Source organism: Drosophila sulfurigaster, chromosome 3 (assembly GCF_023558435.1).
Source record: "Drosophila sulfurigaster albostrigata strain 15112-1811.04 chromosome 3, ASM2355843v2, whole genome shotgun sequence".
Lineage (NCBI taxonomy): Eukaryota > Metazoa > Arthropoda > Insecta > Diptera > Drosophilidae > Drosophila > Drosophila sulfurigaster.
In genome coordinates, this window is record NC_084883.1 from 976,399 (window position 1) to 1,002,875 (window position 26,477).

General features: G+C 33.9%; 1 protein-coding gene and 1 long non-coding RNA gene across 2 annotated transcripts; both read left to right on the forward strand.

The window, feature by feature from the left end:
* Positions 1–193: 193 nt before the first annotated feature.
* LOC133840974 (uncharacterized) lies at positions 194–4,145 on the forward strand. Its single transcript, XR_009894236.1, has 2 exons — positions 194–627; positions 3,472–4,145. It is a non-coding gene; the product is annotated as an uncharacterized LOC133840974 (long non-coding RNA).
* A 504-nt stretch (positions 4,146–4,649) lies between these two features.
* Positions 4,650–26,477, forward strand: LOC133844963 (mucin-19-like). The gene is made up of 3 exons (XM_062279255.1): positions 4,650–4,705; positions 4,859–5,620; positions 26,426–26,477. The coding sequence occupies exons 1-3, from the start codon at positions 4,650–4,652 to the stop codon at positions 26,460–26,462; spliced, it is 855 nt and encodes a 284-aa protein (XP_062135239.1). The 3' UTR covers positions 26,463–26,477.

Here is a 26,477-nt window from a genome sequence, read left to right on the forward strand (position 1 = left end):
TGAGAATATCCCAACAATTAAAAAAGTACCAAACGATCTAGACTACACAATTCCCTTACACTGACAATAGCTTGATGCGGCCGCTCGATAAAAAGCTGCCTGCTACGATTCGCAGAAATGCTGTTAAGAGTACTGTTAGTGTTTTACAACACTTGGTAAATTTAAATTGAAAATATTGCTTTGCGATTATTTATGAATTGCCCAATAATTGGATAGAATTAAGAAATTTTAATAATTTCTTGTTAGTATACATAAGTTTTTTTTATTTGCAAAGTGTAATCATTTAAAGATCAGTCCAATCTGAAATAATCTATCAATGCTGAATATAAAAATCCAAATACAATGCTGCTTAGTCTTTCTCTATCGCTCTCGGTGCTCTCTGGTTTCTGTTATTGTTGTTGAGCATTGCATTTGCAATTGGATTTGCTAATGCAGTGCGTTTACTTTGTTCGCTCGGTGCAGTCGCGTTTCTTGTGCGTGCGTGAATTAGTTAATAAGTGTGCACATACACTATAAAATACACACATTAAAGTTATGTGTAATACATTGTTTGAAATTGAAAAAGTTATAAAGTACTGCTGACAAAACTTGTGTAAAAGTGTCGCGCAACATTTTTCAGTGCTCTTGGTTGGTAATTTGCTGCACTTGGCAACAATACAGTTTTCTTACATTTGCTATGTTTGTTTTGTGCTTGTTCTCTATGAAAGAAAAAGCGATTGTAGCAAAATACAAAGTCAAAGGAGAACAACAAAAACAACAATAAATACATCGCTATGGCTAGTAAAGCTAGAAAACAAGTTCTGGTGCTCACAAACACAAACATATGCCAAGAGTGTTCACGCTCATTCGCTCTCACTCACACACACTCTTATACGCTCTCCCGCGAAGCTCTCAGTCAGAACAGTTGCATCACAAAGGCCGACAGCAGCCACACACACACTTACTTTGCACTGACACATGCAAACGCACACAGTTCTCATATAACGTAATAAAAGCACGTGTTGGCTTTGATTTTTTTGCTTGCCCCACTGCTTGTTGTTGCTGTTGACTTTTCTTTGTTTTTTTTCTCTTCTTCTTTAATATGTATGTATATACGTATGTTTTGTATTCATGACGTGATGCTAGTGTGAATGTGTGTTTGATAACAACGGATGGGCTCATGTATTTGCTTGTATTGTTATTGTTTGGCTTTTGCTTTGTGCTTTTGAATTGACTTTGCTTAATTATTAACTTTAAATTTGTTTGCGTGGGTTTGGCTTACAACTAAAGTTGCAACTTCCATCGTAATAAAATTCGTGGGCATTGTAGATGATTAAGGAAGTCGTCCGTATAATGATAAGTATGAAAGCTAGTGTTGCCTAACAATGAGGAATATTTGCTTAACTTTTGATTGCGCTCTGATTAAGTAAAAATCAACTGAGATTATCAAGTGGAATGTGAGCAGAATTAATTGCACTGCAGCAAATGAATCATTTAACTTTCTTGCCAGCTTGTTGGATATCAATCAATGCTATATAAAAGAAATAGAAAAATTATTTAATAATACATAAAGGAGCAACTTAATTTTATCATAAATAAAGGGATATATATTTCAAAGGGACAAAAGTTGAAAATTATCTAAGTCTCCAGAAAGGTTAAAAAAGAAACAACTGCATTTAATAATGTATTCCAACATCTTCAAGAGCTTGTAATTTCTGAAAGATTACAATTTCATTATCTTTTAATGATCAATAATGTGTTACAAAGTTAGGTTATTTCTTGAAATAGATACTCGTTGCCACACCAATGGAAAAATCAAGATATTTTTTTGAAATGTAAATAATGAGATACATATATGTAAGTTTGAATTAAAGTAATAAAATGAAGAACTGAAGAAATAAGGTTTCAATATTTGATTACATTTTAAGGTAAAAATGAATATATTTCTACCTTAAAAAGAAAGGTTAAACTGAGTTAGGTTTTGAAATACACATTTAGTTATGGGTAAGAAAAAGATTAACTACCAGATATTGCCATAAATTAATAGAAAAGATATATCTTGGCTTAAAAAAGAAAGGAAATGATGGATTAGATTTCTAAATAAGTTCTGAAATTTAAGTAGAAGGTCAGTGTAATCAAATATCTACATAGATGTGTTTGCTACTTGTATGTAACAAAAAATGATAGAGCCTTGTTTCTTTCTAAAAGTTACGATTTGTTCATAAATAAAAGCCCAAGTTAATCATTACAAACCATAAATTGTGTTCAATTTGATCCAATTCCTATTTATATTTATATATCTAGCTCAAAAAGTTAAAAGATTCTCGTATTTCACACTGAAACCAAACCGGTTGCTTTACCTGCCTGCTGTCTGTCCAAGGTGCAGCGTTGATTGTTTTTTCTCACGCAAATCAACAGGTAGCGTGTGACATTAGCATACAACATCATTGTGCAGAGTTGCCTGCCACCCACTTAAACTGGCCAAATCTACGGCGTAACCCCAAAAACTAAATATTGAACTTCCTCTCTGTGGGACTTCAAAAAAAAACCAAATCATGTAAAAAACAAAAAGCAAAAGAATTATAAAAAAGCGTGTGGGCTTGTGGCGCAACAAGCAGTCAGCGGCAGCCGCACAACCGGCTTCCCCATGCTGCCTCTCCCTCTCTTGCGCTCTTCGTATCGATCTCCCCCTCGCACTCGCACTCGCACTCACACTCGTCAACAACTGGGCACACAGAGTATGCCAAACCTGCTGTCGCTGCACAGAAATCAAAAGTGAACATCGCATCGCTTGCATTTTGCCATCGTTACTTCTTGTTACCCCCCACCATCACCATGCTGACGAACACTCTATCGCCACTTGGCGCTCGTATGCCGTTTGGCGCTCGGCTGCCAAAAACGAAGTGGCGGTCGTTGCTCGTTCGCGTGTTCGTTCTTGGGCTTTTGGTTCGTTTCTTGCTTGCTGCTCGGTTCTAGTTGGTTAAGCACTTCGTGTGGGGCTCGCTCGGCTCGCCGCGACTTCATTCGGCTTGCGGTTCGGCTTAGTCCCCCACACCAAAGCGGCGGCAATCGTGACCATAGTCAGTCGCAGGCAGAGGCCAGCAGCCAAAGCAACGAGCAACGAGAGGGCAACGCGCACTTTTTTTGAGCTTTCCGTTTTGCAGTTCGCAAAAGTTCGACTTGAGTCAAATCTTTCCACAATAATAACAGAAACAATAACAACAGCAGCATCGACAATCAGTGCGCGGTTTTTTATTGTTGTTGTTTCTAAACAATACTTTTAATCATTAGACAACGCGGCCCCTGCTGAAAAAGCAGCATTGATAACGTCTACTTACGCATATACATACATACACATATGCATATAAGAGAGTGCGCGCGCGTGTGTGTGTCTGAGCTCGTGTTTGTGTTGGTGCTTATGTGTTATGGAATGCATTTGATTAGATTTGTTTGACTTTGTTGTTAAACAAATGCTTGATTTCTGACTCTTAGTGTTTCAGTTTCTGTTGCTGTTTCCTCTTGTTCGATTTCTGTGTCGGTATCGCTGTTTCGACAAACAAAAGCTAAAGAGACGCGAGAACCGGTTAACTGTTTGCAAAGCTTGCAAAAAAAAAAGAAAGAAAAACAACAAAACAACATTGGTTTTGTTTTTTTTTGTATTTTTTGGTGTGTGCACACTGCAAATGCAAAAGCCCCAACAACAACAACGACAACAACAACAACAACAACAATAAAAGCGGCGGAAACGAATGAAATTCGCATAAGAAGAAAATTAGCTGCCATTCATAATGCCATATGAATACATTCACTAATTTAATCATAAACCGCGGTCAGGCAAATCCAGAAAATTGAAATATTCGACGAAAAGCAATAAATAATTGTTCTGCTGATTAAGTGCAAAAAAATTGAAATCAAATGTGTCACATTTAACGAAAAATATTATATATAAATTTATATACATCAGCAAAAAAAAAGTGATTAAAAGGCAAAAATTGCAGTAATTTGAGTGAAGTGCAACAAAAATACAACAGCAAATAAAAGTAATTCGTGCAACCTCGTAGATACCAATTGAAATTGTGAATAATTTATAAAAGGCAATTGATATTGCAGTACAGTGAAACATGTCTACGAAGTGTTCGTCAATTTAAAATTAATTCAACGTCATGGTTAGCAAATTCAAAATATTTAATAAGAATTGATGAATAAAGCGGAAAAGTGCTATGAATAGAGCCCCAAAAGTAAAGTAGATTAGAGTTTATAATACTCAATCTAATTTGAGATAAGATTATGTTTATAAGAATTGAAGAATTGAAGTTCAATGTTAAAGGTTTTCCCTGATGACTTGCAAAATGAATGTCATTCATTCATAATAAATTTGATCAGTATAATTTCAACATAAAAGTGAAATAATCTCAAGAAATGATTGTAAAATTGAGAGAGATTAATACAATAGCTATTTCTTGTTGAAGATTTTGGGTTCTCTTTATTTCTATTCTCTTTCTTCACTTTAATCGTTATTTTTAATTCTAGCAAATTAAAAAATGGAAAACAAAAAGATTAATTTGCACTCATATTGATTAACAATAATAACAAATAAAAGTAAAAGTACAATACAAGGAGATTAAAAAAATAAATAAGAGTGAGCTTAAAGCAAATGCAAATTGAACAAAATGTGGCGCATTCAGTTGAAAGCAAAAGCCAAAGAAGTGGCAACAACAACCCAGAAGTCAAGGCAAAGCAATTAAAAAGAACGTTGCCAACAAGTAAAACAAATAAAAGCAAATAAACAATTAAAGAAAAGTGAATAAAATACGAGTTAAAAAGCTCTACAAAAGCAGGGAAAATGTCAGGCGTTCAGTTAAAGGACTCCGCGTTAAAGGCTAAAGAAAAAAACCAACGAGCCAGCGACAAAAGCGCCTATAACGACAACGACAACAACAACAGCAACAACAATAGGAAAGAAAACTTTAACCTCGAGCGCGGCTTTGTCGCTGTTTGATCAGCTGAAAAACGGCGTCAATTTGAACAGTTTGACAGTTGGCGGCGCCACAGAAACAACAAAAGCAACAGCGGCAACAGCAGCAGCGGCAACAACTGCCGCTGCAACAACAGCAACGGCTGCAACGTTGGCACCACCCGCTACACCACCGCCAAATATTGACTTAAAGCCACCGCCAAAGCCGCTCAAGGCATCGACGGCATCGCGCACATTTAACACGCCCATTTTGCTGCCGCCCACAAGCAGCATTGGCATCGTGCACGGCACCAAACGAGGCAGGGACAACGGCAACTTCAACGGCAACGACAACGACAACTGTGCAGCGCCTGCAACATTGTCGCATTGTCGGACTGCAGCAGCGGCAGCTGCCAAATTGGATATCAACGCATTGCGATCTCAGCTCTATCAGGGCGCCAGAAAGACTGCAACAACAACAAAACCAACAACAACTGCAATAGCAGCAACATCAACGAAGCGAGCAACTACAACAACATCAACAACAGCAGCAGCAACAACAACAACAACAACTACAGCAGCAGCAGCAGCTCGAGGAGATCGAGGAGGAATCCGAGCGAGTGCGAATGGGAATAGCACAAAGAAACGCTGCCTGGATCGTTACGATTCATCAGAGTCATCAGACAGGTGAGTAATTAGCCAATTGCAAAGCGAAACTTTCGTAAAACTGGCTCAGCTCAATCCATCAACTATATAGCTAAATTAATTGCAAATTGTGTGCTTGATGAATGGCCAAAAATAGCGATGAAGAAACTACATACTTGAGAGGGACTTTAAGATAAAAGCAAAAGAATTCTTTCATCTGAAACGCAACGAAAAATGTACAAAATAACACTTGGAAAATCTGTTTGCAAATAGTAGAAAAATAATTATTGCAGTTGTATAAAATGACAAAAAAAGTAGAATGACAAAAACATAGTAGAAAAGTGAGAAAAATATAAACTTATCATAACAAAGCAGACAAATTGTTGAGCAAATACGTAAGGTGTAAGTCTAACTACAATATTTGGATATATTTATTTGAACAGTACAATAAATAATACAATAAAGTGTACTAAAAATATATTTATTTAGACTTTGGTGACTTTAGCTTTAATAAGATTAAAATCTTGTAATGCAAACGAAAGAATGAAAACATCGTTTTTTATCTTTGGGTATTACAACTATAATTTGAATATTTCCAACACTTCATGTTCAGTTAATTTGCTATAGCTTGGAATTGTTTATCGCTTCAAGTTGAAAGAGTAAATAACCTGTTGATGTGTTAACTAAGATTTGCCTAAAAACTTAACACTTCGAATGAAAACATTAACGATAGCAAAAGTCTATTAATATACAAATTAACTTTACTTGGAACTTTTGTGATTGAAGCAGCTGCACCATGTAAATCATATAGCAGAAATATCTTTTACTTTATGCACGAATAATTTCATCTAGGGTTTGGACTTGTTTTTGTTTTTGTTTTTTTGTGCCCAAAGCTAAAAGAGGAAATCGTTGAAAATGTAGCAATGTTGCCAAAATTGCGCTAAAAACAGAAATACTAAATATATCTCGGAGATACTTTGCCAAATTGCACAAAGACGGCAGCAGAAGCATCCATAAAATGCTTGAGAAACGAGTTGAGCACGAATGCAAACTTTCAAGTACAATAGAAAAGTGCGCCATTAAATAATTTTGATAATTTGTCTGACAGATAATTGTGTAGCAAAGTGCGCTAAATGGTGATTAAATAAATGTATCTGTAAGCTACGCGGTTACACGTCACGGCACGGTACCAAGTATCTGAGTATCTAAGTATCTCGGCACGCGGCTCGTCAGCTGTTTAATTTATAGCTAACGGATACATTTGGTTGTCGTTGTAGTTTTGCATATGGATGTATTTAAGTGTGTGCGTGTGTGTGTGTGTGTGTGTGTGTATGCCGCAGATACTCACAGCACAATGCCAACTAATTTCCGCTCATTAAAAATGCGCAGCGTCGGCGACGTCGACGGCGTCGCATGCAAGTGCATTTTGTATCTTAAAGATACGCAAAACATGCGTTCATTTATCAACGTTCGCGAAGAGCGAAAACGATTCTGAATTTATGGCGCGTGGGCGAGACGAGCTTCCTGCATGCGCACATCCCTCAGATACAAGTTCTATACACACATATGTGTGTAGATACATCCAAGCAGACTCTGTCTCGACAGATGTATTTGTGTCTGCAACTTGGTTTGGTTTTTTTTTTTCGGCTGCAGCATAAGCAAAACTTTTCAACATTTGGCTGCTGCTCTCTTTGCATTCTAATTAATAGTTGTTGCTGCTGTTGCAGTTGTTGTTTTTGTTTTTGTTGTTGTTGTTGTTGCATGCAAATCATGCATAAATTTACAAAGTTGTCGTTGTCGTCACCATCGATAAGCGAGCGGAGGCAAAAGGTTCTGTTTTGGATCTGTTTTTCTGTTGGTTCCACACGCAACGCACGCATATCAAATGCCATCTATCTGACTATGAAGTATTGTATCTCTCAGTACGTTTTACTGCCCAGCAGATGCCCCCCCTCTCTCTCTCTCTCTCTCGCTAGAGCACTTCGGCTGTGCTTCGGCACGACGCTCGTCGTTTGTCGTCGCTTCGTTCGTTCGCTGTCGGAAATAATTTCAACTTTTGGTCGTTGAACTCTTTTTGATTTATTTTTTTTCTTCTCGTTTTTTGTTGCTGCTGTTGTTGTTGTTGTTGTTGTTTCACGTCGGTCACAAAACATGAAAACATTTTCTTCTTATTTTTAGTATATGTTCGTGTGAGTGTGAGTGTGTGTGTTTGTTTCAATCTTTGCGCTGCATTAAATTTTATTGCGCATCTTTAGGCAGCCAAATTGTTGCTTTTATGTTTTTACAATGCATTTTGCGGGCTGAGTTTTTGTTGTTCTTACTGAATTAATTAATTATTTAAATGTCCGAAACACGTTTTCTAGCTTTGTCAATTGCCAAAATGTTGCTATTTTGCATAAATAACAGGTATATATTTTACTATTCGCCAAACTGTTGCTTCCCACAACTTCAACGTCAATTTTTTATGTTTATTTATTTATCAATGTTGAGTACAATCTACGTAGAGGCGCCATGCAAATTGATTATTGGTTGTTATTATTTTATTAGTCACAAGTAATAGATTAACTTTTGCGTAACTTAACCGTGAGTAATGATTTCATTTAGTTTAGAAGTTTTGCTATGTTTAATATGTGGGAATAAAAATAAAGAGATTGTTTTGTAGGTGATAAGATATAAAATGTTCTTAAACATAGTATAATTAGAAACTTAGTTGGAAAATTAACAAGTAAGAAAGCGACTGAATAAACGAAAAACATTCCGATATTATTCTTAAAATATACTAATATAGCGCCAAAAAACAAAAATAAACCAAAGTCTATATAGAGTATTTTTATAGTAGTGGTAGTACATTTAAAATAAACCATGCAAAATATACCAGACAGCTACTAAGATCTGCAATAAATATACGTTTTCCCCCCCATACAAAGAGAATTTTGTAATTAAGAAACCTACAGACGAGTGTGCTTGACTGTGGAATACACGCGATTCATCTTCAATGTAAGGAGAACTTTGCCATTATTATTAAAATATACTAAAATAATATGTAGAAAAATACTATAAGTAGACTGAATGATATATTTAGTATATAAATATACTATAACATTTAAAATATACCAAAATAATATACCGAAAAATACTACAAATACACTTAAGAATATATTTAGTATAACAATATACTATAACATTTAAAGAATACCATAAAGTACAAAGTATGCCAGATTGTCAGAATGTTGTTGATGATCTAGGATAAATATATACTTTATGGCCACTTCTTCTCCTTTTGCTGTCGTCACAAAGTTATAATACCCTACTACTTTAATAAAACTGAAATATATTTGTGAATTAAACATGAACAAATATTGCACAGATATTAAATTGCAACTATATAAATTAGCATTAAGTTAAGCTAATAATAAACGTATGTTTTGCCTTTTCCAGATGCAGTCAAATAAATCTTATAGATTAATTTAATTGCATTGGTTCAGCTTAATTTCGGTATTTTTTTGTGCGCAAAAGAAACCTGTTGACGATTCGTTTTGACTTGAAGTTAAAAACTTATTGCGACCTCAATCGTTGGTTTTGCTGCGTGGCCTTCGCACGTTGCAGTTGCCAAGAACTTCACTAGCACATACACCTAGAGTCATTAAAATTTAATTTTTTCTTATACAAAAACATTAACAAAAAAAAACAAAATACAATTTTTGCCATTCGTCGTTTGTCGTTTGTCGTTCGTCTTTCGTCTTTTGCCAGTCGCAACATCACAAGTCGACGTACAAAACATTTAACTTTAATTATCGTCCATTAAAATACAACAACAATAACAACAACAACAATGAGAATAACAACTACAAATACAACGACAACTCGAACTGCAGTTTGTTGTATGTAGTCATCATCTTTTTTTTTTTGTTGTTGTTTTGTTTTGTTTTTGTCTCTTGTTTTTTATGTTTTTGTTTATTTTCCATACGCTGCGGCGATAATCAACGGGTCGCTATTGACTTGGTACGCTTTGTACAGGTTTTTCCACATTTTCCTTCATGCCACAAGACCCCAGAGTGTGCGACCCGACCCCCACCTTACTTACCACTCACTCCAAGTGCGACCCACTGCTCCAATGGCGCAAGCGCCTTTTGCAGTTTTCCCAGTTGTGGCAAAAGTTTGTTGTTGCTCTTGTTGTTGTTGCTGTTGTTGTTGCTGTTGTAGTTTGTTACTCTTTTTGCACAGTCATGCCAGCACGCCTCAATTGTCGACACTCACACAACTGCAGATACAGACACATCTGCAGATGCAGATGCTGATGCTGATGCAGATACACTCACACACGGATACAATGAGATATTGTGTAATCGCCCACGTTGATTTATCTCGTTTAAGTGACTCCAAACGACGCGACGATGACGTTGAAAGTGTAATGTAATAACTCGCAATTGCAATTGCAATTGCAAATGCTATTCCAATTGCTTTTGCCATCGCATTTCCAATTGCTTGTTATACCCTGTAACGCAAACACTTGTCGCACGCTAACGGTTTTTTCGCGGAGAAAGTAAGCTATAAACTTGGTATTAAGGAAGCACTCGTCACACAATTAGTCAGAATAATATTCATAAAGCTGCATTTTATTTGCTTTGTAATGCAAGCGCTTTCATACCCTTTAGTTACTCAGGAAAAAATGCGAGCTTAACCCAAATATACTGGAAATTGTTAAGTTCAGTATTAAAATTTAATACCATATATGGTATTTTTCTTTAATCTAAAATATATTCAAACTTCTTAAACTTTTTATAGCTGAAAAGTACTTCAAATTCTTTAATTCAGTATTAAAACGTATAAATAAAAGACTAATTTTTTTTTTGGTAATTTCAATTTGTTTTATTTTTATTAAATATTATATTATTAACTAACATTTATCATATTTAGTTGCACTTATTAGTTAAACAATACTTACGAAATGCTTTTCAATGAATCGCGCAGAATTTTATCCATGATCTCGGCCCTCATGAAGATTTATTCTCAACTGCTCTACTAACTTAATAATAACTAAATTAATGCATAATAATAATAATAATAAATTAATTCAATTAAGAAACTAATAGCAAGATCAAAATTGTAAATTATGTCTCGATTGCTTTGAGAATTTTGTCAAATCAAACAGAATTAGTTTAACAACTCAATTTTTAAAGTTGATATCTTTAAAAATCAAGAATCAAGAGTTCATTTATTTCAAGTCGGATTGTTCACACAGACTACTTAATGTAGTTTTTATAGGGTATCAACTGTTTCTTTTATTTTCAACTTTTATAGGGTAGCTTTTAGTCGGACCGAGCGTCACTTTATTTAAACTTTAGTTACTGTTTTGTTGGGACTTCTGCTTGGAACTGCAGCTACTCGTGTCGTATATTTAGTCGTGCCGCATTCTGCTGCCTCTTGATGTTATTTGCAATTTTTTGGCATTGCATTTGGCATTGTTTTCATAGCAGTTGCATTGTTTGGCATATCCCCAACTTGACTACAACTTGTTGTTGTTGTTATTTCGATTCGAATTTTTTGTTAAAGCTTTTGTTGCTAACATCTGCAGCTGCAACAAAGTTGTAAACTTTAAGTTCAAAGCAAAGTTTGATGGAGCTCAGATGGGAGTATTTGTGGTCATGATCAAGAGTTACAAACTTATTTTGTGCATTGTTAATAGCAATGGCAAAAGGTCGCAAAATCGTTCTATTTGAAAAGAGCATGCATGAAAGTTTAATATTTGATTGTTAACATCATTTTTATCATAGAAATATTCCAGATTTGTAGACCGACAAAAATACTTAATTGTACCAAAAAGTATACTTGGTATTAAAATATACCATTAAATTCAAAATATAAGATAAAATACTAATCTAATTGACAATCAAAGCAATAAATACACATATTATATTAATCAATTAAGCAGCATATACAATTGTTTTTTCTGTTTTTGTTTAAACCATTTTGGAAATATAAAAATACTGTCATAATACTATTTACCGTATATATACTGTATGTTACTTTATGTTGCAGAATTAAATTTAAAATTGTCCAATATTTATATTTTCATATTTTTTTGTCTTTTTGGTAATGCAATAATATATTGGAACATTGTTATAATAAATACTGTATACAATTTAAAGTGTCTAAATACATGTGTTTGAGTTGATAATGAAATGCTGGAACTTGCAGTAGGTTTAAATTCCTTAAAGATACAATCAAAAGGTCTAATATCTAAATTAGTTTCACGAAGCGTTGCCAGCTAATAAGCCACCTAGATAATCCCAACCTTAGGCAAGTCCCTAATCTCCCTTTCTCTCTGTCTCTCTCTTTCTTTCTCTTTGTATGCTTCCTCTTTCCCTCTTGCTTATTCTGCTCCACTTTACAAATAGACGCCCCCGGCATAGCGCATATTTTGCAGCTGATTGGCCTGTGGGCAGCTTTAAGCGGACTGCATTGTTGCCACGCCCACAGCGTTGTGTTGAAAGCGATTACACTCGATTACCAAAATGAATATGTTGAGTGGCCAACTAATTTGCTGCAACTACAGGCACTAGAACGGCAACAACCACAGTCACAACAACAACTAAGTAGAACAACCAGCTAAGTAGCCAAAATGCAAACGCCTCGTGAAGCCAGGCGCAAGTTTTGTGCTCTGTTTTGTCTGTTTCCTTTTGCACACACAGCGTTCCACACCTCCTCTGCGTTCCCCTCTCCCTACTCCAACAGATGGCAACCCGTTGGCTGCCTGCCACGCCCCCACCGCCCGCACACTAGACCACATGCAGTCACGGCCACATCCACAGAGCCACCAAACTTGGCTCTGTTCAAAATGAAGATACTCTATGCAAGGGTTAGAAGAGTTCCTAATTCTGTCTCTTATTGAATAAGATATAATAAAAATACACTGCATTGCCGATAAGTGCAATGTTAATGATGCAATTATGTGAAATGTGCAATGCAATTAAAATTATATTATGTTTATGAAGCAAGTTCTTTATTAATTCTCATGTTGAGTAAGATATATTTAATATATACAGTCGATAGGTGCAACATTATATAATAATACACAAAAATTATGCTCTTAAGTGAAAATTAAAATAAAAAACATTGTATTTATAAAAGACTTTTATAATATTTGTTTTGGGTTAATGAACGTTGCTTTTCATTTGTGCATTTAACTGCCTTGAAAATAGTGCAAATGCAATGCGTTTAAGCTAAAAGGTTTTAAGCAAATAAACTTTATTTTGCGATTCGCTTCCATTTTTATTTAATTCTTTTGGAAGTAAAGCATGTAGTCGCAGATAAATGGATATACTAAATATTATTTATATATAATTTATATGTATACGAAACTATTTAAATTTAAATTAACTTTAAAATGTTTTATGGCAGTTTACGTTACTTCTTTAAATGTCTAAGTATTTTTAAATAATCTGTAAACATCTGAAGATAGGTAAATTGTCTGGGACTTCAAAAAGATTGAAATAATTAATGTTTCGTATATTAGGTTATATGTTAGACCGGCCGCCCCTGCTATGGGCAAAGCATAGACCAATAGAGGTCCATAGCTATACCGGTGGTTTCGTATATTAACAATAAAATTATTTTACAATTTTGTAAGTCAGTAAAATTATCTCTTAACAGTGTATCAAAATCTCGATCTGGCTTTGAAATAATTCTCGTTTGGCTCTTTATTTTATTCCCATTTTCATTTTCATATGCTTTTCTTTTTCATTGTAGACTTTTTTATGGTTCACAGTTGTTGTTGTTGTTGTGGTTGTTGTTGCAGAGTGCCTCATTCTGTGGCAACTCCGCCTTTAAAGCTGTGTGTAGTTCGCCTCCTGCTGTCAGCCCTTTGCATTGGCTCTAGCTTTGGTTTTTTTCTCCACTTGTTCAAATGCGCTGCATTCTATATACATATATATAAATATTCCTTTATTATTATTATTATTAACAAAAGTACAACAACAGCAGCAGCATCACAGTCAGCTGCTGTGGCTATTGTATCTGTATCTGTGTCTGCCTCTGTGTATCTCTGTGTCTGTGTGTGAAAAGCAGTTTAAACACGAAATTAGAGCCTCTTCTCGCAAACTGCAACTCATCTGTTGGGTCCCCTGCGAGGCTCCTCCCTCCTCTCCCCCTCTAGACCCCCCTCCGCTGGTTCTCCTCAGGCCCTCGAGCAGCACGTTAAGTCGTAATAAATGCTGCTTTGCCTCTGTTTTGTACATTGACCTCAAAAACAGCCGCACAACCGAACTGCCTCGCCTCTCCTCTGCGTCTCCTGTTGCATGCCACGCCTCTTGTTGTACCGTTTGCCCGTTGTTGTATCTGCTGTTGTTTGTTGTTCTTGATGTTGTTGTTGTTGTTGTTGCTTTTGCTTTTCGTGCACATTTTACTAAATAGCTTCTATTTACGTTCCATGGAAAATGCATTCGCAATTGTAAAGTGCAGAAATTTGTTTTTGTTTTCTTACTTTGTCTCCTCTGGCTGCAACAAAGTGCAAACAATGCTCGTTGCCACAGCGGAGTGAGAGAGTGGATGGAGTTTTACAGGGGGAAGGGACAGGGGAAAAACGTGCGCGACTTTTGGGGCCATAAATCAAAGAAGCAGCCAACACTCGCAACACTCGCAACACTCGCAACACTCACAACACAACAACACACAACTCTGCGTCGTGCCACAGATTTATGCAAAAGTTCTTTTTTCACTGTTTTTATTTTTGTTTTATTTACGTTATTTGTTTTTTGGCGAATTTGATTTCGAGTGGAAACATTCCCCAGCTATTTATCGAGTCCAACTCTATAGAATCTGAGTTCCACGAAAAAGCGCCGAAGCATCAACTTACAAGTACTTAGGAAAACACGTGTCGCAACTTTTTGTGCCAGTTGTAATAAGTCACAGCTTATGTTAAGCGAGTAGCTAATGAACTTTAACATAAACCTTAAAGCGAACGAGGATTTCATTTATAATAGTTTAGATGCGCGCAAAGATTTCATATTCATTCATAATACAAAACGCATATTTATCAACACAATTTAATAATAAAATTGTTATTTCATTCTCTCATTCATGTCGCGAATTTAAAAGTTTTTATAATAGAATATTGTCAAATAAATTCCTTCGTTAAATCATAATTTCTGTTTGAATTGCAGTTAATAACCTCATCGACATTATTTTTCATCTTCACATCTCAATTGCTGGTTTAATTAATCGCTTTATAATCGAATAGTTCTCTCTTTAAATGGACTGTTTTACAATTTACTCAGTTAAATACGAAGACATCGTTAAATGGCTCTGTGGTCCAACTGTTGGCCAATTGGTTTAATACAATCTAATTAGGGCCATGAAATGCCACTCAAAGTGTTGCACATATAACATCAAATGAAAAAGCTCACGTTGTAAATGGGATTAACTTAAAAAAAAAAAAACGAGAGGAAAGAAGCAACAGCTAGAGAAGAGAAATGTGAGAAGATAAAAGGTTTTTTTTTTGCAAAGCGAAATATGTCACAAGAATGTTTAAGACATTTGTACTGGAATTTAAGGCAGCTAGTGGAATGAAAAGTGAATGAAGTAATAAGAAGGAAGATAAAAAAGAATTATATATGAATGGGAATATAAAAATATACATTATATTCTAATTTGAATAGATTTGTGTGACTAAAACACTTGAAATACTTGATTATCTTTTATGTTATATTTTGCTTTTTAATTTTTTTAATTAGAAATACCGATAAGAAATATTTCACATGCTATTTTTGTATGTTAAATAGTGGTTAAAATAATATTTTTCAGTTCTATCTATCAAACTCTATTAAATAATAGTTTCAACAAAATTAACAAACACACAAAAATTCAACATCTCAATTTAATTTTTAATACATTGTAGGAAAACGAAAGTATAAAAAATCGTTACCATTCGGTATTAAATAAACATAACATAAAAAATAAATAAAAGGGTGTGCTATTCTTGATTTCGTAATAGTATGATTTGATATGCTTTATTGTAAATCCCCATAAAGATATAAAATATAGTACATGTAGTAGGAGTATAGAACTCTACATTCTGTCACAGATTATAACTGTGATTTAAGCTCTTGATTGCTGGCAATTTGCCAATATTTAGACGCATAATTTATGCACCGCTGCGATTTATGCAAATTGCAAATTGCCAACCAAATGCTCATCAAAAAGTGCCTGGTCGAAAACCTAATGGCATTCTAATGTTGGCCACCAAAATCAAAATCGTATTAGCCAACTTATGTAGTATGCATGCTCCCGCTGTGCTCCTTCTTCGCCCCTCCGCTGCTTACCCCTTCTCGATGTATGCTGGTTGAATGTTTTGCTTTTGGCTTTGCCATATGGAAACAGCAGCAGCAACAGCAACAGCAACATCAACAGCAAATGCTGGAAATTTTCATTAATTATAACGTCAGTTCGCGAGCCTCGCATTGCATTTTCGCCTGGCAGACAGTTGTCCCCGCCTCGTCGCCTCTTTGCTCGCTCGTCGTGTTGTGCAGCTGAAACAACAACATGGCAGCGGTAAAGCCAACACAGCTCCCCTTCCTCCCTGCTCACTCTTCCCTTGGCTATGGATACGCTATGTGGCCAGACATGCGTCCCGGGCAAGTGACGGCCGTTGCCAGGCTCTCATTTGCGATACCCTGGAAACCACAATGCCAAGAGGGAGTGTGTGCCTTAGTCACTGTTTTTCTGAAATGCATTTCCTTATTAACAAACTAAATTAAAAATGAAATGAAATGATTTTAAACTTCGATTCCATAAGTTCAAGACTTTTTTTTTTATTTTTTCATATTACAGGGTATACGCTAGTGTGTCATTCAACATGACTGCACTCTTTACTTGCTATTTCTTTTTTTTATTTTTGTGTGTGTGAGCGAAAATTAGTCATTAACTTTTTAAGCATCGACTGGACAAACATGGCGTATGAGTGATGTGCATGACGGTCGCACTCTATTCCCCCTGCCCCTGCTCGTCTGATATCGTTTGAGTATGCGTGTGTGTGTGTGTGTGTGTGTGCTGTGGCGATAAGCTCGACAGCCAAACTCGAATGTCGCGGGCATGTGGCAATTATGTTTGCAGCTATGTCAAGTGGATCTGAAGTTGCAACCGAGCCGATTCGATTGCTGCAGTTGGCTGCAATTGCAAATGCGTTAGATTGTTGCGTTGTGCTCGGGGCTATCATTAAGTTTATTACATGTAAATGAGCCCAGCTAGCAGGTAGACCTTCCACTTTGTGAGCGGCGCCATTCTAAAATTTCGCAAAGCTGCAACATGCTTGCAACAATTGCAACCATCTATTGGGGGTAAGTCAAAGAGTATTCAAATAACTCTTGAAACAAAATCTATTCACTAAATGTTATTAACATTATCTTGAATAATTTACAAATTCTCATACATTGTATGATCCGATAAATATAATTCTGTGAAACAAAACCACTTACCAGAAATATTCAACGATGCTAAAATTTGTTGATAAAAGTATGAAAATATATTTATTAAAAAAGTTCTTCATAGTTTAGAGTTCGAATAATTTAAAGCACAATTCCGAACAGCCCTTACAAATGGCATATTCTATAATTAAGAGCTTTTATGCTGAAATTAGAAAGTAACTCGCTTAAATTAGGCATTTACAAAACTCTGAATTTAATCATTATTTTTTAATTGACTATTTAAGCATGTTTTTAATATAATTCTCATGTTATCACATTTTTAGCTTAACATTTTACTTTCGTAAAGAAATAAAATTGAAGAATGAATTATTCTAGATTTACTTTTATTATATAGAAGGAATTGTACTGTTTTTTTTGTGAGTGTAGGTACCTAAAAGTATATTAACCAACTTCAACTGCTAACCCACTTGAGAACTCATGCAGTTTCATCGCTTGCCATTTCCCATCATCATCATCATCGTTTCCAATTTTTGTTGCTGCTTTTCAACTTTTCGTTTCCGTTTGCTCAAGACATTTTGTTGTTGTTCATTTCTAATTCTATTTCGATTTTTTGCTAGCGGCCGTTGTTACCCAATTTTTTCAGACCGTTTCGCAAAAGGCAACTTGACATTGACCTTGACGTGCTCTGTGCGTTCTACTTTATCGCTCAACCGAGGCAAAAATACATATAGACTGCTTAGCTTTTGAAATCAAAAGTGTAACTGAAGAGCTAAATCGAATTGCAAAAGCAAAAGTCAAAGTAAAGGAGAAAAGTACAAATCACACACTTAATTTGAGAGCAATAAAAATGACAGCAAAGAACGCACTCGAAATACTCTTTAGGTGAAACATTAATTTAATATTTTTACAGATATAAAAGTAAGTAAAATTTAGCAAGAAACTCATTGAAAAAAGTACTGAGAAAAGCAACTGCAAGGTTGAAGAAAAGGTAATGAAGACAATAAACAATTCAGTTAACAAATGTAGGTGGCCAAAGGGACAGAGAGGGGTGTGACGTAAGGGCCAAATAGACCAACAAACCATTATAATCGGCTTAAAAAGCTTCAGTTTGACATTTGCCTCAAAATTGAATTGAATTGTCATTTGAAATTGACGTCGATTCCATTGTTGTTGCTATTGTTGGTGTTGCTGTCACCCTTCGAAGCATTGTTGTTACTGCTGTTATTATTGTTGTTGTTGTTGTTGCTGTTGTCGTTCTTGTGTTTGTGTGTGCGTGTGTGATTTGTGTTTGTCCATTGATTAGATATAAATGTTGTTTAGTTTAGCGACCGAAGCGACCAACAAAACCGTTTCAAATTTATTGTATTTGCGCGTGAAATTAGTTTGCGGTGTGTGGATGCGGTCAAAGCCGCAAGGGATTCCTAAAATTATAATTTAGAACATGCAATAATTAAATTGTCTGCAAAACCGAAATTCGAAAAAAAAATAACTAAACATATTTATGTGTATTTGAAGAAAATGAACTAATAAATCATTTTGCAAAAAAATTCTATGCTTCCCAGCAATTATTTTTGCCAGAGTCTCTGGTCAGCTTAATGACTAGTAATTCTACATTTCCAATGCGTTTTTGCAGTTATTAGTTATTATTCTAATCTGTGCCACGCCCACTTGAACGAAAAAAAAGTATCTGTTTTTAATATTCGCACATAATCAATGTGCTCGACCTTTTTTCACACGCTTCGCGATTGCTTTGTCATAAAACACAGCAATTTGTTCGAGTAGTGGCAACAGACGAATCTAACAGTAGCATAATTACTATAATATGCTAGACGATTTCAATACAATTTCAATGCACAGTGGTCAGTGAATACAAAACAAGGAAGAAAGCTTTAGTCGAGTATGCTTGATTATGAGTCGAGTCGAGTATGCTTGAGTATGTTTGATTATGAGATACCCACTATCTATTTAAACAAACAACAAAAACATATTTTTAAAATATACCAACTTTATATACCGAGATATCCGCTATCTATTTAAACAAAACAAACAACTTATTTTAAAAAATATACCAAATTAATATACCGAGGGCTATATTTGGTATATCATATTATATTCAGAATATGCCATAGGCCTCAAAGACTATATATATATATATATTAATACAGTAGTTATTATTCTATTTGCCATTAGCTTAAAAATTACGCTTTCTATTTGATTTTCTTTAATTTGCGGGGATGGATATAGCTCTATATTTCTATCAAAGATCTCTAAGATCAAGGTATCCATAGGGACAGACATGACAATTCGTCATATACATACTTTATGGGATCGGAGATATCTCCTTCCTCTTCACATATTCTGCATTCACAAAGTTATAATAACCTTCTACACTACGGGTATAAAAATGCAATTTAAGTGAAATGTTATTCATTATTAAAAACAGTGTAAAAAAATATGGGTAATTCTCTAAATGATTTGTCGCGTGCGACAATTACAGTTTCGTTTTTAACTTTAAAAATAACTTTGTACATGCTAAAGTTCTTTACTCATTTTTATTGCCCCACTGTGCGTCGCTTGTATATTAATTTACTTGAATACATTTTTTTCTGTATTAAACGAGTCTTTCATTGATTGAGTAATTGACAACGACAACGATGTTTGCTTGCGATTACGCTTTATCTTTTTTATATTTCATGTTTCTCACTTCTTTTCGTTTTTTTTTTTTCATTGAAATGTTACTTAATTCATGGTTTTTTTTGCGTTATTGTGAAGTACAGACACTTGGCAGTCCCGCTGTCTATTGCCCACTTAAACCCAATAGAGTTCTTGAGCTGTGGGGCGCTTTAATTGCTTGGCATCGAAATGTAATTATCGTTGAGCCATGCGCCAAAAGTCGAGTCAAAGCAGCCAGCCAAGTTTTGTAAATGCGATGGATGGCAGTAAACAAGTCAATCAGACAGTCAGACAGATAGACTACTAGTAGTACTTAGAGGCAGACAGTCAACCAATCGATGACTAGTCAACCTGGTATAAAGCTCTCGAAACATTTGTAAATTAGCGTAACAAATTTGCTAATTAGCTTTGAACTTGAATCGTTCTTAGCAAGTAGTTTTAAATGAATGCAAAGTTTTGCATTTTTCCAACAAATATTTTGAAAAGTTTTAAGTAATCGGGATGAGTTTATTTAAAATGGTGTAAACTTTAATAGATAATAGATTCCTCATATTAGCGCCTCCCTAAGATTATCAGATTGTTTTTAATGTGTATTAATAAAGTTTGTTTGTTAAAATTCTAAGAACTTACAAAAAAATCATATTTAGACTGTGACAACAAAAATAAGATTCTTATGAACTTTTTGAAAATATATTAAAAATTTTCGAGCAAATATATTTTTTTAGCTTTCTGTTTTTGTTACTTAAAATGATTGCCTCATTAAAATTACTCAAATTTCCTCTAAAAATTGTGTATAATGTTTCTTATTTTTGATCGTTCTTTCGCTAAGTTAATCTCTTAAGTAGATAAGAAGAAATTTCCCTCTACTCTTGTATTCTTTTCTTTAAACATTCACACGTCCATATCCCTTAACAAAATATTGGTCATCAGGATTGTGCTATATGAGATAATTTTACTCTAAATTATTCTTGGAGCAACAATTATGGGGTTCTCTAGCAAATATATTAAAACGTTTCTGTTTATGTAAAATAATATGTTGTATTGGGTTCCAACTCAAATTGTCAACATAGAAATATACATATATTGGCACATCTTTAAAATTCATTATGTATTAGTATTTTATTTCATATTGAATATTTGGTTACGATCGAAAAAAAATTTTCGAAATTATTTAAGAAATACTTTTAGATGGTATAAATAAATATATTTACTTTGTTTTTTTATGGCATATTTTGAATGTACATAGTATTATTCGGTACATTTCTAGTAATTTTGGGGCAGGTTAATTTGGTAATTCTTAGGAAAAATATCGCACTGTTTCACTTTTAATAATGGGTAGCGGATATCCCTACAGTCGAACACACTCGACTGTAGCTTTTCCCAATTAAACTTAAATGGGTTTTTTTTTAGCAAGAAGTTTTACATTATTACAAAGTTTGGCAAATTTTCCAGCAAACATTTTTGTAGCTTTCTGTTTCTTCACTTAAAATAATTGCCTCATTCAAATTACACAAATTTCCTCTAAAAATTGTGTATTATGTTCCTTATTTTTATGTTTTCTTTCGCTAAATTAATCTCTTCAGTAGATAAGATGAAATTTCCCTCTAATCTTGTATTCTTTTCTTTTAACATTCACACGTCAATATCCCTGCACATTTTCAAATAAAATGTTCCAATTATTAAAAAACACACCTTAACTATATAAAACATATTTATATGCGCAGCTATAAAACTCATTAGCTAATGTATACAAAGAATTTTTTATCATTCCGATTGAACTTAGCATTCTTAGCAAGTACTTTTTTAAATTTTTGAATTGGCAAACTTAAACAAGATAGAAATATTTATACATATACATAGGTACACAATTCATTAGCTAATGTATAAACCTCTTTTTTTTAAGTTTTCCATTCATTTAGTTTTAGTTGAATGCGTATAATTTAGGTAACTTTATGCATGACCTGTTACTTTGACCATTTATTAGAGTGATTAGCATAATAGTTTTAATAAAATTCTGCAGACAAGCAGCCAACAATTCAGGCATGCAGATATATAGATAGATAGATATATTATATGTATATGTATACAAGTATATACACAGTCGTTCTTTATGCAAATAGCCGCAAACATTTTGCTCAATTATGCAAAAATATCAAATTTGAAATACGAGTAATTACGCGGCCTGCGGCTGCCATCAAACAAACACACCATATTTAATTGTATTTAAAATGATTTATAATATGATTGATAAACATTTATACATACATAAATGTACATATGTGTGTTTGTGGTTGATTGCAGTAAATTGTGGGATATAGAACTGATTAGAAAATAGTCATGCAATATATCATTTATTTATTCGTTTCGATATCTCTAAGAAAATACTTAAACATATATTTCGCAACTCTCATTAATCTACTCTGCAATTGTTTTTAATTCACATTAAATTAGTTAATATTTTGATTTTGACTGCAGGGTATTCATTCACTTCATTCATTTCCTTATCATTTATTTAATTTATAGTTTAATATAGCAAAAAATATCCATCTGAAATATGCATGTATATGGCAGAAATATTTTTGAACAATTACAAATTTGCATTTGCTGCTGGCTGCCACAGCTTAAAGTGCATTTTAATTAAATTTTCATGTTTAGTTCATTAGCAATTCAATTTGCCTGTTGCGAGCAAAAAACAGAAACAGCAAAACAACAACAATCGAAAGAGCCATAAAAAAAGGGTTGCATAATGGCAGCGAGGCGTGGAAATCGCAGTGCAAAAAAAAAGAAGTAAAAAAAAAAACAAACAATAAAACTGCTGAACATTAAAAGTTTGCAATAATAATTGCAATCAAATAATTGTTGGAGCATTCTCTTGGTTTTGTTTTTGTCGATGATTACTGATTAGTTAACATTAATTCTTATAGCTGCAATGGCAGTAAACAAATAATAAAGAAAATCAACATCTAAAGTCGAATGCTGTACGAGAATCAATAAGAATTAGTATAAATACTTCAAATATTAACAAATTTAAATATTTTTTTTTAATTTTTACTTAAATAGATAATATAATGTAATTTTATATACTATACAAATATAAAATATCAAAAAAATGTTGACGGATTAAATACCTAAGAACGCTCTGAGAAAAAGAAATAGTACATCTTAACCATAATTATTATTAAATGAATAAAGAACCAATAACAAACTTACAGTTAAGTATGTCCAATCTGGAGAAACCCAGACCATTTTTTAATACAATATACCAAAAATAATATACCAAATATATTATCTGGTATTAAAATATAGCCCATAAGAACACTTTGAACACTATTATTAAATAATTAAAAACTTGCAGTCGAGTGTGTCCGACCCGGAGATATCCGAACCAATTTTTAATAAAATGTACAAAAAATGATATACCAAAAATACTAAAACATACTATGTATGACTTGAAAATTTAGCATAGAGTCAAAAATATATCAGAATGTCAGCCAAGGCAACTAAGACCAAGACTAAGGCCCTACGGATAGCGGGAATAAAAATAATTTTAACATATTTGTCGTCATCGAAATAATTCTCAGTTTAACTTAATTTAAGAAGACACATTAAATTTTATTCAAAAGATATTTATTATACTCAAAATAAAGTTGAAAAATACATTCATTAAATTTAACCATATCTTCACACAATTAAAGATATTGTAACTTACACTTATCTTAAATTAAAATGAAAAACCCTATACAATATGGTATTTTAAATAAAACACCCAATTTGATCAATACTTGTTGCGCATATTCTTAAAGAACTTCAGACACACACTCTCTAAACACTTTTGGCACTCAAGTGAGTTAAGCAAGTTAAATGCCAACAAAATTTGACGCTGCTCTTATCAACTATGCGATTTTTGGCACTTTTTTATGACGTTGTCGGTGGCAAAGCCATCAACCGAAACTGAACCCCAGAGAAACCGCCGGCGACTATCACGCTGAGCTCTTGTCCTTGCCAGTCCTGCCTGCCTGCTTCTGCTTCAGCTTCAGCTTGTTGTTGCTTGTTATTCTCGTTCTCATTCTCGTTCTCATTCTCATTTCTCGTTGTCGTTGTCGTTGTGGCTGTGTTCTATACATTTTTGTCTCATTTTCATGGGCCATTTACGTAGACAAAGACGCGCGGCATGTTTATGTATCCGTAAGATACATTTTAGGTTGACGGTCCGCATCCGCGACGCTGTCTCCCGCTTCGTTTACTTCCCTCTGCCCGTCTTGTCTGTCTCTTTGTCTCACTGCATTTGGCTATATACACTTAACATATATGTGTTCATATAGAAATACCGGTTCCCCTGCAAAAGTTGCAAAACTTTTATTTATTTTTATTATTTTTCTGTGGCGTGTAAAAAAAACTTTGAAGTTTTGCTTTTGATATTTGCTTTGCGTGTTGTACGTTTTGTATTTTATTGCAAATGCCTTAAAATTTATCAAAATGCTTTACAACAACCGTGAGTCGAAGTCCAAGTCGAAGTAGAAGTCGAAGACCTGATGATGGACCTGTCTGATGCTGGGCCCAGAAAAGGACAAATGCCTTGTTGTTTTTTGGTCAGCACTAAGTAGCCGTTGCCATTTTTATTTAATTAAAGACACATTTCAAGGATTTAGTGCACTGAGGCATGATGGAATTTCCAGTGTTTTTCCCCCATTCAGTATTCTTTATTACATTTTAAAAATGTTCTTTAAACGCTGTGTTGCTGTCTTGGGTGTCTTACTTTTGAGGCGTGACTCGGAACATAAGCGTAAATCAAACTATAAAAAAAAAACGACCGACAACAAGTTCACCCATTTTCGTTATTCGCTTTTCGCCATTTGTCAGAGGTGTCAAGAGTTGTCAACGCCTTTCAACTTGGCCCCTCTCTAATGTGGACTAGCTTTTCGATACCTTTTAATACTCTATCCCAGGGTGAAGAAATTTAGAATGTGTCCTAAACGGTTTTAAAATGAAGGAAAATTATTTTATAAAACCATGTCTAAATTGAACTCAGAAGGTGAATTCTTAAGCTCGGATTCAAAGAGAGATAGTTTTTAAAGGAAAACAAATAAAAAACAATTGTAATTTAAGAAAAGAATTGATTGGAGCACCAAGGAAAAAAAAACAGATTTAAACTGTTTATTGTTTTATTTTATATTTGATTGCATTCATTAGGTAACGATTATTAATATATTCTTAATATACTACCACTTCTCTACTTCAACCTCAAATTATATTATTTACTATTGTCATTTACTATACATATACGAAGAAAATAATAGTAGAAGTGTTCTACTTTCTAAGAATCATAAGACAAAATATAAATATTTCGCATATAGTACTTTTGCGGCAGTTGAATACTCATAATTAAACTATAAGTTAGGGTATAAACTATTCGATATTGCAATCGATTTTTTCCCCTAAAAGCATTTCTCTTTCTATAACTACGCTCGTTAAATTTGACACACAAATGCCGCAAAGTTCAACGCGCCCAAGAAAGAAAAAACTGTCAAGCAAAGAAGAAAAAAAACAAAATGAAATAATCAACAAATATTTATTTGTGTATTTAACTTTTACTCGCTTAATATTTGTTTATACGGCTTACTTATCAAATGTTTGCCAAGACATAAAACTAAAGCAAATACAGTCAGGCACAGTCAGTTACACACACAGGAAGCTCGACTGTAGACGACTGTCCACGTTGCATAAGAGAGGCATGAGAGAGAAGGGTTCCACAATGGGATCCGGCGTCAAAATTCTTATCAATCCGTTCTGCACTGACTCGTCTGGTTTTATTTCGACTTTTATTTATAATTTCCCAGAACTCGTGTATGCACAGAATTGTGTGTTGTAATTGTGAGAATATACTCGCAGTTATATAGAACTGAGTTATCAATGATTGTTGTTGGGTAACAGATGACGCATTTGGCATTGAAGAATGAATGCAGCAATGGGATTGACAGTGAAAGACCTCAGCGACCTGATAACCCCATTTATATTTCTTAAATAACTTTTTAACTGGGAATTACCTCTGAGTTGATAACATCAATAATAAAAAAATGGGAGTGTTATCACTTGAACTAGGTTCTTTTCAATATTATTGCACATTTTCGTCATTGAGAAACATTTGTAATGGACTAGATTCTGTTATTTATTAAGTGTTCTAATGGGTTGTGTTTAAACATGAATTAAATATAATCGAGAACTAAGTCAAAGAAATTGACATTGATTAATTGAATAAATTGAAACTATGTTACTTAAGAATTTATGTATATGCACTGCATTATTTTCTGTATTAAAATAAAAGTATTATCAAACGCCATTTTAATAGTTTAATATTTAGAAAACCATCTCAATATTGAATACTAATGAGTATGAGAAAAATGTTAAATGGGTTAATTCCAGATGGTTAACATTATTTATTAAAAGATGGAAAATACCTTTTTAATTAAATGGTAAATTTATTCACTCTGTATAGACCAATAGATGAAAATAAATTTAAAAAAAAAGGGTTCAACAGAGCGAGTTATGGATGTTGTTAGAAAATTTATGTATCTTAATTAACATAATGCATATGATTATGTCTAATAAACTAGCTTACTGCGTTTGTCTCACCTCTTTTCATAAATTATTATTTATTCCACACGGTTCATAATTCTGGACATGATTTAAAGATATTTTCGTTTTAACTTATGAAAATTCATGGAATTGTAATTAATTTAATATTGTTTATTTTCAGGTATGTGGAACATTCTTTAATTCAATTAAAAGTATAAGTTTGGCTATTGAAA

Excerpts from the sequence above, each read along its gene's own strand:
- LOC133844963 (XM_062279255.1), top strand. The coding sequence starts at position 4,650 with ATGTGGCGCATTCAGTTGAAAGCAAAAGCCAAAGAAGTGGCAACAACA. Across the intron at positions 4,706-4,858 it reads GTGGCAACAACAACCCAGAA|GCTAAAGAAAAAAACCAACG; the intron begins GTCAAGGCAAAG and ends TCCGCGTTAAAG. Across the intron at positions 5,621-26,425 it reads TCATCAGAGTCATCAGACAG|GTATGTGGAACATTCTTTAA; the intron begins GTGAGTAATTAG and ends GTTTATTTTCAG.